This window comes from Carcharodon carcharias, chromosome 32 (assembly GCF_017639515.1).
Source record: "Carcharodon carcharias isolate sCarCar2 chromosome 32, sCarCar2.pri, whole genome shotgun sequence".
Classification (NCBI taxonomy): domain Eukaryota; kingdom Metazoa; phylum Chordata; class Chondrichthyes; order Lamniformes; family Lamnidae; genus Carcharodon; species Carcharodon carcharias.
Genome location: NC_054498.1, coordinates 5,915,487 through 5,933,652, shown reverse-complemented (window position 1 = coordinate 5,933,652; position 18,166 = coordinate 5,915,487). Strand labels below are relative to the sequence as shown.

The window sequence follows — 18,166 nt, the reverse complement described above, 5'->3', positions numbered from 1 at the left end:
TCCAGGATTTTGACCCAGCAACAATGAAGGAATGATGAAAGACTTCCAAGTCAGGAAGGTGTGTGGCTTGGAGGGGAACTTCCAGGTGCTGGTGTTCTCATGCTCCCCTTGTCCTTCTAGATGGTAGCAGTTGTGGATTTGGAAGTTGCTGTCTGAGGAGCCTTGGTCAGTTGCTGCAGTGCAGCTTGTAGATTGTACACACTGCTGCCACTGTGTATCGGTGGTGAAGGGAGTGAAGGTTTGTGGATGGGGTGCCATTCTGTTGAAGGGTCATTCGGACACGAAACGTTAACTGTGTTCCTCTCCACAGATGCTGCCAGACCTGCTGAGTTTTTCCAGGTATTTTTGTTTATGTTTTAAGCAGGCTGCTTTGTCCTGGATGGTGTCAAGCTTCTTGTGTTGTTGCAACTGCACTCATCCGGACAAGTGGGGAATATTCCATCACACGCCTGAGTTGTGCCTTGTAGATGGTGGACAGGCTTTGGGGAATCAGAAAGTGAGTTACTCACCACAGGATTCTTAGCCTCTGACCTGCTCGTGCAGCCACAGTATTTAAATGGCTAGTCCAGTGCAGTTTCTGGCTAATGGTAACCCACAGGATGTTGATAGTGGGGGATTCAGTGATGGTAATGCCACTGAATGTCAAGGGGTGATGGTTAGGTTCTCTCTTATTGGAGATGCACATTGCCTGGCACTTGTGTGGTGTGAATATTACTTGCCACTTGTCAGCCCATCCTAGATATTGTCCAGGTCTTGCTGCATAAGGACAGAGACCGCTTCAGTATCTGAGAAGCCGTGAATGGTGAATATTGTGGAATCATTAGCAAACATCCCCACTTCTGTCTTTATGATGGAAGGAAGGTCATTGATGAAGCAACTGAAATGATTGAGCCAAGGACACTACCCTGAGGAACTCCTGCAGTGATGAAATAGAACTGAAATTATTGACCTCCAACAACCACAACCATCTTCCTTTGTGCTAGATATGACTCCAAACAGCAGAGAGTTTTCCTGGATTCCCATTGACTCCAGTTTTGCTAGAGCTCCTTGATGCCACACACTTGGTCAAATGCTGCCTTGACGTCCAGGGCAGTCACACTCACTTCACCTCTGGAGTTCAACTCTTTTGACCATGTTTGAACCAAGGCTGTAATGAGGAGCTGAGTGATCCTTGCAGAACCCAAACTGAGCATCAGTGAGCGGGTTATTTCTATGCAAGTCCCACTTCGAAGTACTGTTGATGACCCCTTCCGTCACTTTACTGATGATGGAGAGTAGACTGATGTGGCAGTGATTGGCTGGGTTGGATTTGTCCTGCTTTTTGTGGAAGGGACATACCTGGGCAATTTTCCACACTGCTGGGTAGATGTCATGAAGGTATAATAATTTTCATAATATTTTTCTGCTTTATTGCAAAGTAAGTTTATGGGGGTAAATAGGTCTGTGTGTGATGTAATTACATTTGGATGCAAGTAGACTGCTTGCTTTGACTCATCAAAAGGAGCTAGGTACTTGTTATGCAAATAAACATGGATGTTGGCTTAGCAAGTAAGATGTGAAAGGAATTTGCATTTTTAGATAGATGAAAGGGAATTTGGATTTCAAAGGGATTTTAGGTTGCTTACAAATAGCCAGACAAGCAAGCTAAGGAATGTTTTCATTTTTCCCAAGGGTTACTGACAATATATTGTGACAACATGAAAGTTTTATGTTATGAGGGAGATACGGTTTCAAAGCTTTATGAAACAATTGAATTTACATACTAAGAAGAGAAAAACATATAAAGGAGAATAAGGCTATGTGTCAGGGGAAGGCATTGTGAGATCTAACTGGTGTGTGTGAAGTAGTCTTAATGAAGTCTCCAGCATTTGTGCATACGCCTGCTGTTTACAGAAACTGGAGATGGAGAAAAGTTCATTTGGAATTCCACTGTCCAGGGTATTGTGTTAATTTGCTGGATCTGTTTAAAATCTAAAGGAGTCAGGTTAATTAGGGATTTTAGGAATTATTATACTAGTAATTTATAGCTCTATGTATAAGCTTGAAATTTCTTTTATGTTAATATTTTAGTTTTTTAAAAAATCTCTAAATGTCTTGGAGGTCTTATTACTTCTGCATTCAGAGCACTCATCTCGAAATAAATACAAATTGCAAAACATTTGTGATAGCGCGATCAAGTTTCCCTCGTGGACTTGATCCACCTGGCACACATCGTCTGCCGTGTCATAACAGCAGATGCTAGTATTGTAGCTGTACTGGAACAACTTGGCTAGGGGCGCAGTAAGTGCTGGAGCATAAGTCTTGAGCACTATTGCCAGAATATGTCAGGGCCCAGAGCATTTGCAGTATTCAGTGCCTTCAGCCATTTCTTGACATCACATGGAGTGAATTGAATTGGCTGAAGACTGGCATCTGTGATACTGGGGGCTTCCAGAGGAGGCAGAGTTGGATCATCCACTTGGCACTTTTGGCTGAAAATTGTAGCAAATGCTTCAGCCTTATCTTTTGCACTGATGTGCTGGGCTCCCGCATTATTGAGGGTGGGAATATTTGTAGAGCCTCCTCTTCCAGTGAGTTGCTTAATTGTCCACCACCATTCTCGACTGGATATGGGAGGGCTGCAGAGCTTAGATCTGATACATTGGTTATGGGATAGCTTAGTTCTGTCTATAGCATGCTGCTTACGCTGTTTGGCACTCAAGTAGTCCTGAGTTGTAGCATCACCAGGTTGACACCTCATTTTTAGGTATGCCCTCCTGCATTAATCATTGAACCAGGGTTGATCCCCTGGCTTGATGGAAATGGGAGAGTAGGGGATATGCCAGGCCATGAGGTTGTAGATTGTGGTCGAATACAATTCTGCTGCTGCCGATGGCCCAGAGTGCCTCATGGATGTCCAGTCTTGAGCTGATTGATCTGTTCAAAATCTATCCCATTTAGCATGGTGGTAGTACCACACAACACAATGGAGGGTATCTTCAAATGTGAAGGCAGGGCTTCATCTCTACAACGACTGTGTGGCAGCCACTCCTACCAATGCTGTCATGGACAGATACATCTACAGCAGGCAGAGCGATGAGGATGAGGACAAGCATGTTTTTTCCTCTTGTTGGTTCCCTCACAACCTGCCGCAGACCCAGTTTTGTGGCTATGTCCTTTAGGACTCGGCCAGCTCAGTCAGTAGTGGTGCTACTGAGCCACTCTTGCTGATGGGCATTGAAGTCCCCGCCCATGTGCATTCTGCACCCTTGCCACCCTCAGTGTTTCCTCCAAGTGGTGTTCAACATGGGGGAGGAGCACTGATTCATCAGCTGAGGGAGGGTGGTACGTGGTAATTAGTAGGAGGTTTCCTTGCCCACGTTTGACCTGGTGCCATAAGACTTCGTGGGGTCCAGATTCAATGTTGAGGACTCCCCCAGGACTCCCTCCTGACTGTATACCACTGTGCCGCCACCTCTGCTGGGTCTGTCCAGCCAGGGACACGATATACCCAGGGATGGTGATGATGGGACATTATCTGTAAGGTGTGATTCTGTGGGTATGAATATGTCAGGCTGTTGTTTGACTAGTCTGTGAGACAGCTCTCCCAAATTTGGCACAAGCCCCCAGATGTTAGTAACAGCCTAAATCAATGCCGAGTGGTCCATCCAGTTTCATTCCTTATAGATACAACTGAGTAGTTTGCTAGGCCATTTCAGAGGGCATTTAAGAGTCAGCCACATTGCTGTGGGTCTAAAGTCACATGTAGGCCAGAACAGGTAAAGACAGCAAATTTCTTTCTCTAAAGGGCATTAGTGAGCCAGATGGGTTTTTAAAACAATTGTTAATTGAATTCAAAGTCCATTGTAGGATTCAAATCCTGGTATCCAGAGCATTACCCCTGGTCTCACGGTTACTTGTCCAGTGACAATACCACCTCAACACTGACTCCCCCAACTGCAAAGCCAAAATGGTTCTTCACTGACTAAAAACACACAGCACACTTAAAAGGTGAAACGCCAATACAACATCGCAGCCATTGGTGTTATCTGGAGTTTCTGCTCTATGGATTTATGCAAACAGCAGGTGCCTACTAGTAAAACATTTGTGGCTGTCAGACTACGGTCGGGTGCACCAGCAGTCGCGAGTCATGCTAATTACAAACCTAAGCAATAAGCCACCAGAATCCCAGAGTTAGCAACATTCTTTCCAACGTTTCTTGATGAATCAGCATTTAAGACCACAGTACGTGACTATAATAATCAAGCACATCATGCCATTTGGGCTTGCATAACCTCAAACGCTCATAATTGCACCTTTCAAGTCTTTTCCAAAGCACCTAATAAAGAAGGGGTAGTGCTGTCCTCTTTAATTTAAAGGCTCCAGCTAGTCCCAGTAATATGTAGTCTACAGAACAGTCCATTTGTTTTTCTCTCTTCCGCCCAGCTGCAGTATGATTCTACAACTGATGGTCATGATACAGAACAGCTCCCAAGCTGCTAATAATTACATGTAGACTTAAGCATTCAGTCCCTCCCCCACTGGTGCACAGTGGCACCAGTGTGTACCATCTACAAGTAGTACTGCAGCAACTTGCCAAGGTTCCTTTGGCAGCACCTTCCAATCTCGAGACATTTACCACCTAGAAAGGCAAGGGCAGCAGATGCACGGGAACCCCACTGCCTGGAAGTTCTCCTCCACGTCACTCACCATCCTGACTTGGAAATATATCGTCATTCCTTCGCTGTCACTGGGTCAAAATCCTGGAACTCCCTTCCTAACAGCACTGTGGGTGTACCTATACCACAGGGACTGCAGCGGTTCAAGAGGGTGGTTCACTGCCACCTTCTCAAGGCAACTAGGGATGGGCAACAAATGCTGGCCTAGCCAGTGACGCCCAAGATATCCACAGTCACTGACATCCCAATTCTGTAACACTCAGCACCCACATACATACATTTCCAGAGGATGGGGTGGTGAGAGGTTACAGGAAGAGAGAATGGGAAGGGAAAAAAAAAGAGTAACTACGTAGCGATTTGGAATAGGAACCCCGGCCATTTTGTGCCTACTTTGCAGCAATGAAGGTAGAGCCACTTTGGCCAAGGTGAGCTAACTCTTCACAGTCAAGGGATAGTCCTTGCTGGCATCCATATTGTTTTCGGTAGCAACCACATGGAAATAATAGCATCCATACAAACTCGCTGTTGGGAATATCCACAAGAACCTTAATGCTCAGTAGTCACCTCACCAGCCTATTTCCATCGCCCATTGTCTTGGGTCCGTCTACTTTCCCCTGATTTCTTTGCCTAGCTTCACTTTCTTAACCTATTTGCAAATAACTAGAGAAAAATACCTGGAGAGATTAATTATACATTGCTGCCTACTTCCAACTCCGTAACATCACCCAACTCTGACCTTTCCTCAGCTGATCCAGTGCCTAAACCCTCAGCCATTCTTTTTTACTTCTAGGCTATTCCAACGTGCAACAGCAAAATACTGCAGATGCTGGAAATCTGAAAGAGAGAGAGAGAGAGAAAATGCTGGGAATACTCAGCAGGTCTGGCAACATCTGTGGAGAGTAAAACAGAGTTAATGTTTCAGGTCTGAGATCTTTCATCAGAACATTCCAATATACTCTTGGCCAACATTCCATCTTTCACCCTCCATAAACTTGAGCTCATCCAAGTCTCTGCTGCCCATTTCCTAACTCACACCAAGAACCGTCCACCCATCACCCTGTGCCTGAGTATCTATACGCACTGGCTCCAATTTTAAAATTCTCATCTTTGTTTCAAATTCCTCATGGCATTGCCCCTCCCTATCTCAGTAATCTCCTCCAGCCTTATAACCCTCCAAGATCTCCATGCTCCTACAATTCTGGCCTCTTACCTATCCCTCATTGCCGATGTACCTTCAATAAACACACCTATAAAATACAAGCTTGTGTTGAAATCGCAATCAGAAACCATTAAGCTAATCCTTTCCTCCCTGCGTCAGGGGTACTCAAGTCAAATGTACTCCCTGACTCTGCTTTTTCCAAGATCAGAATACTCAGCAAATGCCGACACTGGAATTTGATAGTTTCTGAACGGTGTAGCTGAAACATGCATTAACTTCACCAACCATTAGGGAGCCAATTGATGTGTTTTGATTTTGCTCTACCCGCTATCCGAATTGTAAGGGAAATACAAAGCTAAGCAATGGTCTGAAACCTGTACAGGTACCAGACACTCAGGCAATGACAGCTACATTTTTACCATATTACAAATATTAAATAATCTAGAACGATCAGCACAATAACAGGGAGTGCATTGACACACACAACCATTAGCAGAGTTCTCCCCTTCCTATTCTGTTATTTTACTAGAAGCAATCTATTGCTGCCTCATCATTATGGATACCAGCCTGTATAGAAAGGCTAAATCAGCCTGTATAGAAAGGCTAAAGACAAAATGCAGTGAAACTGGACCTTTTATACTTTTTCTTAAAGCTTAGCGAGCTTCAATTAAAGAATCTACAAAACAGTTGTCAGGCCTGCTTTGTTATATAGTGCAGAAACCTGACCAACAGCAAGAAGAGAGGAACAACAACTGGATGCTAATGAGATGCAGGTGCTGAGATAGATGTACGGAGTAATAAGAAAGGACAAAATCATGAACCAGCACATCAAAGGATCAGTGAAGATTGTGGAAGCATTGAAGAAAGTAGCCAAGAATAGATTGAAATGGTATGGTCATCTGTTGCAGAGAGAGAGAAATGTGGTGAGGCAAGTGAAGGAGATGGGATTACCAGGAAGGAGAACAAGGAGGCCTTAGACCAGATGGAAAGATATAGGGTGGCAAGGGAGTTAAACGCAGTGGGATTGGAAGAGGAGTGGGTGACTGACAGGGGAGATGAAGAAGGTTGATCAACCAGCATTGTGGTGATCCCAAGTAAAATGGAAGAAGTCAAAAGATGATGATGATAGTGTGTTTAATGAACTTAAGGATTTGTAAGACATTTCACTGGCAAAATCTCTTCTCAAAGTCATGCAGTTACACTGAATTAAGTTTAACAGTAAACATGGTTTTGCTCTACATTGAAAATGTCTTTGTTTACTCAGTCAATACCATCACGAGAAATAGTGAGCTCACAGGGATTCGGAGGCGGGCAATTAAAAAAAGATAAATTTAAACAAAGGATGCCAAATATTCCCTTTTTAGTTTATGTACCTTCTCCTACTCAAACTCTTTCCCAGCACCTCCAAACTGTTCAACTCAACTCCCTTAGTTTCAACTTTCTCTTATTTTTAAAACTCAAGCTTCCTGTCACTAACTCTAGATTCACTTCATCTTCTTTTCTGCTTTTTCAACCGATCGAACTTGGCCCTTCACCTAGGTGCCTAAATATATGATTGAGGAACTATACGATTGAGGAACAAACCAGTCAGCCCTGACAGTCATTACTGAGAATACATCACAAGAAGCCAACAGGTGGTTGCATCAAAACAAAAGAATGTTGTCAAAACAAAAAAAGGCTCTGTTATAACTCAAAACATGGACTTACTGGGATGCAACCATTATGTATTATATAACACTTTCTTTAAACTAAAATGACTCAATTCCAAGTGTGTTTTTAAAATATTTATTACCACTGCTTTTGTTTAGTTAAGGTAGCTTACTCAATTGCTCATTTAATTGCACCAAAACCGCCTGGCATCAATTCACAATGATGTCATCCAAGACTCTGCTACTCATGTCTTAACTCACATCAAGTCCCCTTCCCCTATCACCCCTCTATTCATTGACATTCATTGGCTCCTGGTCTAACAATGTCTTGATTTTAAAATTCTCATCCTTGTTTCCCATGGCCTTACCACTCCCTACCTCTGTAAGCTCCTCCAGCCTACAACCCTCCGAGCATCTATGCTCCTCTAATTTTGGCCTTTTGTGCATTCTTAATCATAATTGCTCCAACATTGATGGCCATGCCTTCAGCGGCCTAGGCTCTAAGTTCAGGAATTCCCTTCCTATTCCTCGCTGCCTCACTTTCCTTCCTGTAAGACACTTCTAAAAACCTACCTCTTTGACCAAGCTTTTAGTCAACTGACCTAATATCTCTTGAATATTGCTGAAAAGAGAGACATGCTGTTGAAACTTTTTGTCTTGCACTCATCAGGAAAAACGCCAAGAATGCCAAATTTCAAATGATCATGACAATTTATACTACAGGAGGAAAGGGTGTTGATTGGCTGGCAAGTCAATTCTGATTGGCCAAGGCAGTGCCATGGCAAAAACAACGGGAAACTATAGGCTCCTCAAGCTCTTGGGTAATTCAAAAAGGGTGCAAGGTTTGAACATATTCTTCTTTGCAGAGAACGGGTCCTCTCGTATATACTTTAAACAGTAGAACACTTCTCACCTATTCTTGATTAGAGAAGGGAAGTAAATAAGCAGCTGGATTCCCAGTGATGCCGGAAATTGTTAACGTGGATATCAGATGATGACAGCATCAAGCTCAGTGTTCGGCTGTGATGGAAATGAGCTTAATTAACTGTCAAAATTGTCTTGTACATTTTAACCTCCTTTAACATTTTCTCCCACAACATCAAACATGTGCGCTGACAGATTCCTGCTGATAGGTTAAAGTTTATGGTGCACATCAATCTTGTTTCCTGACCAAAGTAATGTCCTACGGAGAAGTTCTCAACTAAAACTTCTACTTGCTTTTATGGCACTTTTTTGAATAACAGAATTCAGTTAAACATTTACACAAATGTTCTTTGCCAATTAAAATAAACAATGTGTTCTCAGTGATGAAAGGCGATCCAGAAACTGGATCCAGAAATTGGAAAATATCAAGATTTTTAAAAAATTCATTAATGGGATGCGGGCGTCGCTGGCTAGGCCGGCATTTATTGTTCAGAGGGCGTTTAATAGTCAACCACATTTCTGGTGTGTCTGGAGTCACATGTAGGCCAGGCTAGGTATGGACATCAGATTTCCTTCTCTAAAGGACGCTAGTAAACCAGATGGGTTTTTCTGACAATTGGCAATGGTTTCGTGGTCATCAGACTTTTAATTCCAGAATTTTATTGAATTCAAATTTCGCCATCTGCCGCAGTGGGATTCGAGTCGGTTTCCAGAGCATTACCCTGGGTCTCTGGAATACTAGTCCAGTGACAATACTACTATGCCACCATGAAAGCAGAGCTGAGTCCCAGTTCCAGCACAACAACAGATCATACGGAGATAACACACACACACACACACACACACACACACACACACAAACTTCTTCTTCTTGAGCAATCCCTTGGGCTCAGTCTAGCAGATGGCTAAGTGATCTGCAGTCTGCCACATACAGGGCAGCAAAGGCACACATACACACTGAGGCGCGCATGCACAGACACATGCACACACAAAGACATGCACAAAGAGACAGAAAAACAAAGTTATACAAAAGTAAAATATTAGACAATATATTGAAAATAAATTTTTTGCTTTAGACAGTGGGAAAAAAGCATTGGAAATCTAAAATAAAAACAGGAGATGGTGGTAATACACAGCAAGTTCATCAGCATTTATAAAGAGTAAAGTTCAGTTAAAGCTTCGAATAAAGGCCCCCTCTATAGCAGTTTGTGTTGGTCAATCTTATAAAGCAGTCTAATGCTGTGTTCATCATTTAAATGAAGGATCTTAACTTGGCTTGTTCAGTCTTATCAAAGGCTCCACTATACCCCATTCATTTTTGTGTGCGAATTTCTAATTCCGATGAAGGTTATATTCCAAAAAGTTAACCTGCTTTTCCCTTGCAAACATTTGTTGTGCCTGGTTATTTTACTCTATTGTTGTTAATAGTAGCAAAATAATCCACTTCTTGGTTAACATGTTATCAGAGTTGTATGCTGCTTTAAATGTCACTGCTTGAGGACGCTTGATTACAGGGTCATGGACACTGTGAAAAAGTCTCTCAAGACACAGAGGAGCGATTTCTCTGAAATGACTTATTTTTTGTTTCCTCTTGATTAAACTACCACAGTACAATGAGCAGCTGAAGGAGCTGCTAACAGCTTTCTCATTAAACAGAGTGGGACCTACAAATGGATTAGCAGTCAGTCGCTTGCTGTCTTGCCAATAGCTCAGCAGAAAATCCACCAGTTAGCGATTTCAGAGCTGGAATCTGACACTCTTAATTATAGCCAGGATCACAAAGCAAATTTCACCCTGCTTCATTCAAATTCTAGGGGTATTTAGCGATTATTATTTAGCAATTATATAGCAAAGATTTGGTTCCAGGTACTCACAGAGATCCGTGCTGGGACAGTTATTCCTAAAGCATGTGTAACACAAAACCATAAGCTGCAGATGACTACCCAGCTGAAATATGACAGCTGCTTAACTTAATACTATAACAGGGCTTTAAAACTGTCGCTCTTTACAGTCCGCACATTGCTGGATAGTCCAAGGCCAATACCCTCTTTGATGTTGTTTTCAATTGGAGCCCAAATGCACAATCACTCTAGAAGGAGATAGCAATAACATGGAAGTCCTGCTTAGCTTTTAAGTTTCAAACTTGCATGTAATTGCCACTCTAAACAATATGGGAAAAGGCCCACTGGTTCATCTAGCCCATCCCATACAGTCATGATGACTTGGGCATCAAGTGTCAGCTCTGGATCAGTTAGTAGCACTCTGGCTGCTGAGTCAAAAGATCAAATGAGTTCAAGTCCCACTCAAGAGACTTGATCACTTGATCCAGGTCAATGCTACCAGTATAGAACTGAGAGAGTGTTTTACTGTTGGAAGTCCCTTCTTCGGGATTAGCATCCTGTGTTAAACTGAGATCCCACCTGTCCTCGCCACTCCACTATTTCAAACCAAAGAGATTTTCCTAGTGTCTTGGGCTATATTTATCCCTCAGCCAATATCACCAAAACAGATTGGTCATTATCTGCTGGTACTTGTGGGTTTGCTATGTGCAAATTGACTACCATGTTTTCTAAGATATAACAGTAACTACACTTCAAAAATTACTGCATTGACTGGAAAACACTTTGGGACATCCTGAGGTGGTGAAAGGCACAGTGTGGATGGAATCTTGTGCCTTCCCATGTGGCGAGTTTGGTGGCAGGGGTCATTTAACCAGGCAAGAGGTGGAGACCCCGTCACCTTCCCACCTCCACCCCGAATAAGTGCGTGGTGGGGGGTCCATGGACAGCCTTCCTAATCTATCGCCAATTGAGGTCCTAAATGGGCAATTAATGTCCACTTAGGAGCCTCATCCTGCCACTGCTTGTATTAACCCAGCAGCAGAAAGGGGACTCACCACGCAGAGAGTATGACAAGAAAATCCTAGCATGTTTGTTAGCAGGCTCCCAGGCGAGTTCCTTTGTTCAAAGGCACATCGGGACCTGCTGACAGTCAACCCATTCCCTTGCTGTCAAGTCTCCTCAACTCTCACCCCTCACCTCCATTCCCCTAGGATATCCCCAGCCCCGACTACTTATCTGTGCTGGGGTTCATCCTTGGTGAGAGGCCTCAGGTGGGTGTATTATTGGCAGCAACCACCCCTTTCAGTGGCACTACTGAACACTGAAGAGTTACCAGCCTCTGATTAATAGGCAACTCTTGGTGGGAGGGACTTCTGCCCTGATACTGGGGGAAGGACCGCTGCTGGCTTATTAAATGCCTGATTGGTACAAGATGCAGTGGGCCTCCCCTAAAAGAGGTGACGCAGGGCTCTTGCTGGTTCTACAGCCAAGGTCCAAGACCCCCATCGCCTCCACCCTACCAGTGCAAATTTGTCTTTATTTAAGATACAAATACAATTGTCAGGCTGATTTTGAACACCTGATGTAGAGCTAAGAATACTGAAAAAGACAGCCAACCTGTAAATAGAATTACACCTGGCATTTAAAAAAAAACTTACTCAAATAGTTTCATTTTAAAAACGTTCTCTAATTCAAGGCAGCTTAGAAGAAATATTGGTTAAAAAGCAAAATAATAGCTGCCCCATATTTGGGAGGTATTGATGTTGTATTGATTCTTAAAGACTTTACATCCCGGGCCAGTTTAAAAACACAAACACGAGGGGCAAAATCCTTCCACAAAAAATATTTGATTACAAAGTTCTAAAGAAACACTGCGAGACCCTCACAGCCTTTTCATTCTCTAAGCTGATAGAACAGCCTCATTTTATTTTTAGGCTCCAGGTAGAGTACATGTAAACAACAGGAGTTCAATACTCAAATCGCTCCCACTGTACTTTATACAAAACCAAGGGATGTAAAATGTGCACTTCCCTCGCCACCGGATGTCTTTGTGAATATGAAAGGATTGCCTGGCATTTCTGCAGCGTTTCTCTGGGTGTCACATTATGAATTGCTGCCAGGTTCATCGGCTCCACTTCTGGCCTATGTATGCAGCGAAGATTACAGCAATTGGAAAGATTGGAGGTTCTTTTTCTTCAGAAAAGTAAAGACTAAGAGGTGACCTGATGGGCTTTAAAATGATCAATGAGTTGGAAAGGATAGATGCAGAGAGAATGTTTCTACTTATGGGAGAATCCAAAACCAGCAGCCATAAACACCAGGCAGTTACCAATAAAACCAACAGGGAAATAAGGAGATATTTCTGAGAATGTGGAACTGACTCTTACAGGAAGTGCTTGAGGCAAAAATCTTAGATGCTTCCAAAAGGAAACTAAATGAGAACATGAGAAAAAAGGGAATAGAAAGATGTGCTGAAAGGCTGAGATGAGGGAGATAGAATGGGAGGAGACTTGTATGGAGTTTAAATACCAATGGAGTAGATGGGCTGAATGCCTAATTCTATTTCGTATATTCTATGTATTTTTTCTCTTTTGTAAGGTGCATAGCATTAGCATAGAGCTGTTACCACAAGCATGGGGAAACTAAAAAGGAACAAAAAGATGATCGAGCTGGATAAAGTAGAGTGGGAGGAGGCTTGTGTGGAGCATATGCTGGCATAACGCAGCTGAGCCAAGTAGCCCATTTCTGTGCTGTAAATAATATGTAAAACCACATTTCACATTCTGATCAACTTGTTCATTTAGTCATTTCCGAAGGGCACGATGATAGAAATATAAGAATATCACACTGCCATATTAAGGGATACCCCTTTGAGATTGGGTTGAGGCACATCTTCCTTCAGAGGGACTGATTTTATATCCAAACAGGGCTATCGTTGCGCTGCAAATGCTTGTTGGGACAGTGCAGAGGGAAATTTAGTCTGCATCTAACTATGCTTTCCAAGCCTTAGAATGTTTAATGGGAAACTGTACAGATAGCTTGATTCTGAATCTAACCCATATTATGCCTGCCCTGGGAGAGTTTGATGGGACAGTGTAGAGTGAGCTTAATTGTATCTAAGCAATGCTGCACCTGCCCTGGGGATGTTAGCACTCACCTGAATGAACACAAAAATCTTTTTTAAAAAAAGAATGTTGGTGTGCCTTGACCTAAATTAAGCTGTAATTATCAAATGCAGTAGAGGTTTAAAACATTAATTTCCAGGCTTTCCCCACAATTGGGTGCCCCTGACATTTGTTTTAATGTGTCGAGTCCAGTTGTATGCCACAAGGCTGAAATTCAGTCTGTGTTTTTGACTGAAAGTTAATGTTTAACCTTTAGCTCGCTAATGCTGCACTTCTTCAACCAAGAATTGGGAACAGGAGTCAAAAAAATCTGCAGACTCTGTTTTGTGCTCTGTTGCAGCATGTTTCTGAAAACTGCAAATTATATAGAAAAATAAATTCAAAACTGCAAACATCTAGAGTTGATAAAACTGTAGTATAGGACTGTCGGACCGCTACTTATAAATTTTTATTTGACTGCTCGCTGAGTTGAGAGTTGTTACTGCAGGGTCACGAAACATTTTTCCACTTCAAGTACCCTGTGCCTGCAACTAACATTAGCAAGTTAACTTTCACCAAATTCATATTATACAGATTATCTAGTGCCTACTGGCACGTAAACTGGCTCAAGGCAAATTATCAAGGAGTTCATAGAGTCACATTGGCACAGAAGATGGCCATTTGGTCCATCAAGTCCATGCCAGCTCTCTGTAGGGCAATCCAATCAAAAAGTTCCATTCCCCGCTCTAACTCTGTAGACCTTAATGTCTATTTCCCTCAAGCACCCACCAATTTTATAAAGAATTGCATTTCAATACTCTGACATCAAACCCTCTCCTAAAGAAAGGCTTCCAATTATACAACACTTTTCACCACTTCAGGACACCCCAAAGCACTTTACAGTCAATATGGACAATAATGTTGAAGTATAGTCACTGATATAATGTAGGAAATGCAACAAAGTTGCATACAGCAAGCCCCCAACAAACAGCAATGAGATAATGACCAAATTAACTGCTTTGGTGATGCTGGTTGAGGGATAAACAGGAGCACTCTACTGCTCTTCTTCAAATAGTCCAAAGGGATGTTTTAAATCCACCACGGGGCAGTTGGAGTCTTGGTTTCATGTCTCATCTGAGAGATGCACGTCTGACAGTGTGGCACTCCTTCAGAATAGCACTGGAGTACTACCCGAGACACTCCTATATAACCCTTTTTCCCAAACTTCAAAATTATGGAACGTGTTCTCTCTCTGAGTCTTAGCCTCATCCGAGAATCCACAACCTAACTTTGGTGTCATCTAATTATGACTTCATTTAGCTTGTTTCCCTTCTACTCTTTCCAACTTTGATGATGTCCAGGACATTGAGACTTAATTCTTCACCTAGGTTGCTCAGTAATAAATAATAAACATGGCCTTATCAGTGAATGTGACGTGGGAGATGGGAGATGTGTACCGTGGTGCAAAATGGGGTTTTTTAGTCAACTAGTTGAGAAATGTTTCCAGTTAACTGCAACCATATTCAAGAAGATGAACTAGGTTTGTGAAGTCACCTCCAAGATGATAACCAAAAACTTTAAAATGTAAGTATTGCTCAAAACAATCACTACAAATTATTCTCCAAGCAGTAATACATATTTTTTTTAACCACAGGATGTGGGCATTGCTGGCTAGCTAGCATTTGTTGCCCATCCCTAATTGCCCTTGAGAAGATGGTGGTGAGCTGTCTTCTTGAACCGCTGCAGTCCGTGTAGTGTAGGTACACCAGGAAGGGAGTTCCAAGATTTTGACCCAGCGACAGTGAAGGAATGGCAATACAGCTCCAGGTCAGGATGGTGCGTGCCTTGGAGAGGAACTTGCAGGTGGTCATGTTCCCACGCGTCTGTTGCCCTTGTCCTTCTAGGTGGTGAAGGCTATGAAGTTGGGAAGTGCTGTTGAAGAAGCCTCCCCAAGTTGCTGCAGTGCATCTCGTAGTTTGTACACACTGCTGCCACTGTGCATCAGTAGCTAAAGGAGTGAATGTTCTAGGTGCTCGATGGAGTGCCAATCAGGCAGGCTGCTTTGTCCTGGATAGTGTCAAGCTTCTTGAGTGTTGCTGGAGCTGCACTCATCCAGACAAGTGGAGAGTATTCCATAACACTCCTGACTTGTGCCTTATAGATGATGGACAGGCTTTGGGGAATCAGGAGGCCAGTTAGTCATTGCAAAATTTCCAGCCTCTGACCTACTCTTATAGCCACAGTATTTATATGGCCAGTACAGTTCAGTTTCTGGTCAATAGTAACTCCCAGGATGTTGATAGTGAGGGATTCAGTGATGGTAATGTTATTGAAGGTCAAGGGACTATAGTTAGATTCTCACTTGTTGGAGATGGTCATTTGTGCCACAAAAATGCCAGGCAATGTTACTTGCCACTTATCAGCCCAAGCTTGAATGCCATCAAGGACTTTCTGCATCTTGACATGCTTCAGAATGAAGAATCACAAATAGTGCTGAACATTCTGTAATCATCAACAAACTTCTGACCTTACGATGGAGAGAGGGTCATTGATGAAGCAGCTGAAGATGGCTCAGCATAGGGCGCTACCCTGAGGAACTCCAGCACTGAGATGATTGCCCTCCCACAACCATCTTTCTTCGTGCTAGGTATGACTCCAACCAGTGGAGAGTTTTCCTCCTGATTCCCATTGACTCCAGTTTTGTTAGGGCTCCTTGATGCCACACATGCCTTGATGTCAAGAGCAGTGGCTGTCACCTAATCCCTTGAGTTCAGCTCTTTTGTCCATGTTTGAACCAAGGCTGTAATGAGGTTAGGAGCTGAATGGCCTTAGCGAAACCCAAACTGAGTGTCAGTGAGCAGGTTATTGCTCAGTAAGTGCGCCTTGATAGCACTGTCAAAGGCACCTTCCACCACTTTGCAGACGATTGCAAGTAGACTGATGGAGCAGTAGTTGGCCAAATTGATTTGTCCTGCTTTTTGTGGACAGAACATAACTTTTGGCAGTTTTCCACATTGCTGGGTAGATGCCAGCATTGTAGCTGTACTGAAACAGCTTGGCTAGGAGCACAGCACGTTCTGGAGCGCAAGTCTTCAGTACTATTACTGGGATGTTGTCAGGGCCCGTAGCCTTTGCAGCATTCAATTCCTTCAGCTGTTTCTCGATATCACCTGGAGTGAACTAAGTTGGCCGAAGACTGGCACCAGTAATACTGGGGACTTCAGAAGAAGGCCTAGATTGATCATCTACTCGGCAATTCTGGCTGAAGATTGTTGCAAATTCTTCAGCCTTGTCTTTTGCACTTATGTGCTGGGCTCCCCCATTACTGAAGATGGAGGTATTTATAGAGCCTCCTCCCCCAGTTAGTTGTTTATTTGTCCACTACCATGCATGACTGGATGTGGCAGGTCTGCAGTACATAGATCTGATCTGTTGGTTGTGGGATCGCTTAGCTGTGTCTATTGCATGATGCTCACACTGTTTGGTAAGCAAGTAGTCCGATGTTGTAGCTTCACCAGGTTGACACCTTATTTTCAGGTATGCCTGTTGCTACTCCTGGAATACTCTCCTGCACTCTTTATTGAACCAGGGTTAACTTCCCCGGCTTGACGTTAATGGTAGAGTAAGGAATATGCCAGGCCATGTGAAGTTATAGATTATGGTTGAATAGAATTCTGTTGCTGATGGCCCACAAGGCCTCATAGATGCCCAGTTTTGAGTTGCTATGTTGAATGCAATGAGTTGGCCTTTAGTCAAAAGGAATTCACAGCACTAAACCGAAGTTCTGCTACGCTCACTTCCTGTTAGTTGTGAAAGTGGCAAAATGAAAGCTTTGACAAATATTCAACAGAAAACGACACGTCTGCCAAAAAAAAGTTAACAAGTGCCTAAAACTTCGCAATTACTTGCAGTTACAGGAAAGTTACAGACTTGGTTTAGATATCAATTCTTTCAAAAGTAAACGCAGACAGACAATATTAGACCATTTTGCAGGATTGCTTGACTTGCTGCAAGGCTTGGGGCTGCCACAACCCCAACAGGAAGGCATTGGGAGGGTGGGGTGTCATCTGCCTCACCAGCGGGCTGAAACATCCCTCCCAAAGCAGAGCTCCTCCAAGGACAACTGGCAGCCAGTGTGCCACTCTAAACGGGAACGCCGGTGCATATCATTTGGGATGGAGATCTTCAATGTCAACAGCAAAACCCTGATGCATGACATAAAAATCACTGGCCACCCTCGACTCCCAGCCTGCAATATACAGCGAGTAACCCAACACCAGCAGGGTGTAACATCACCGATGCAGGGCCCACGTCACTGAGCACAGCTAACAGATCAAGGTGAAATAATTGTCAACCCTTACGCTTTTCAATAAAAGGAATTCCAACTAAAGGCAATGTCAATTTTTGCTCAGTCACGAAGGTTAATCTCTTCCAAAATTAGCTCATCGCATCAAAGAAAAGATAAATCTACACCAGAGTCTTAAGTACTCACTACACGGTCCGTAAGACTCATTTCCGAGTGAAGTTTCCTTCACTCTGTACAACCTCCATCTTTCTGGCTTCATTCAATATTTAGGCCCCGGTTAGAAACGCCCCTAGCAACCTCCCGACCAACCTAACCTGACACCGGAAGTTGCCTGCTTCATGATTGACATCTTAACCTGATAGCCACCGGAGCGCGCGGCACCGCCGGAGTGTGTGTGTGTGTGTGTGTGTGTGTGTGGGGGGGGGGGGGGGGGGGGGGGGGGAACTGTGACGTCAGCTTTCAATCAGAGCCGGAGATCATCATCTGCAGGTCTTGGGTAAACAGCGCCAGCCGAACGCTTGGAGG

General features: G+C 43.4%; 1 protein-coding gene across 11 annotated transcripts in view; it reads right to left on the bottom strand.

The window, feature by feature from the left end:
- Nucleotides 1-17,903, bottom strand: part of LOC121271927 (inositol hexakisphosphate and diphosphoinositol-pentakisphosphate kinase 2-like) — a 125,092-nt gene extending 107,189 nt beyond the window's left edge. For 9 of the 11 annotated variants that reach the window (XM_041178179.1, XM_041178169.1, XM_041178171.1 and 6 more), the window contains exon 1: nucleotides 17,828-17,903. Coding sequence is in view for 1 of the 11 variants with exons in the window: in XM_041178172.1 (XP_041034106.1) it covers nucleotides 17,828-17,848 (21 nt within the window). In the remaining 10 variants the exon portion in view is untranslated. The other 2 variants (XM_041178172.1, XM_041178170.1) reach the window with 2 other exon arrangements.
- Between the last annotated feature and the right edge of the window lie 263 nt (nucleotides 17,904-18,166).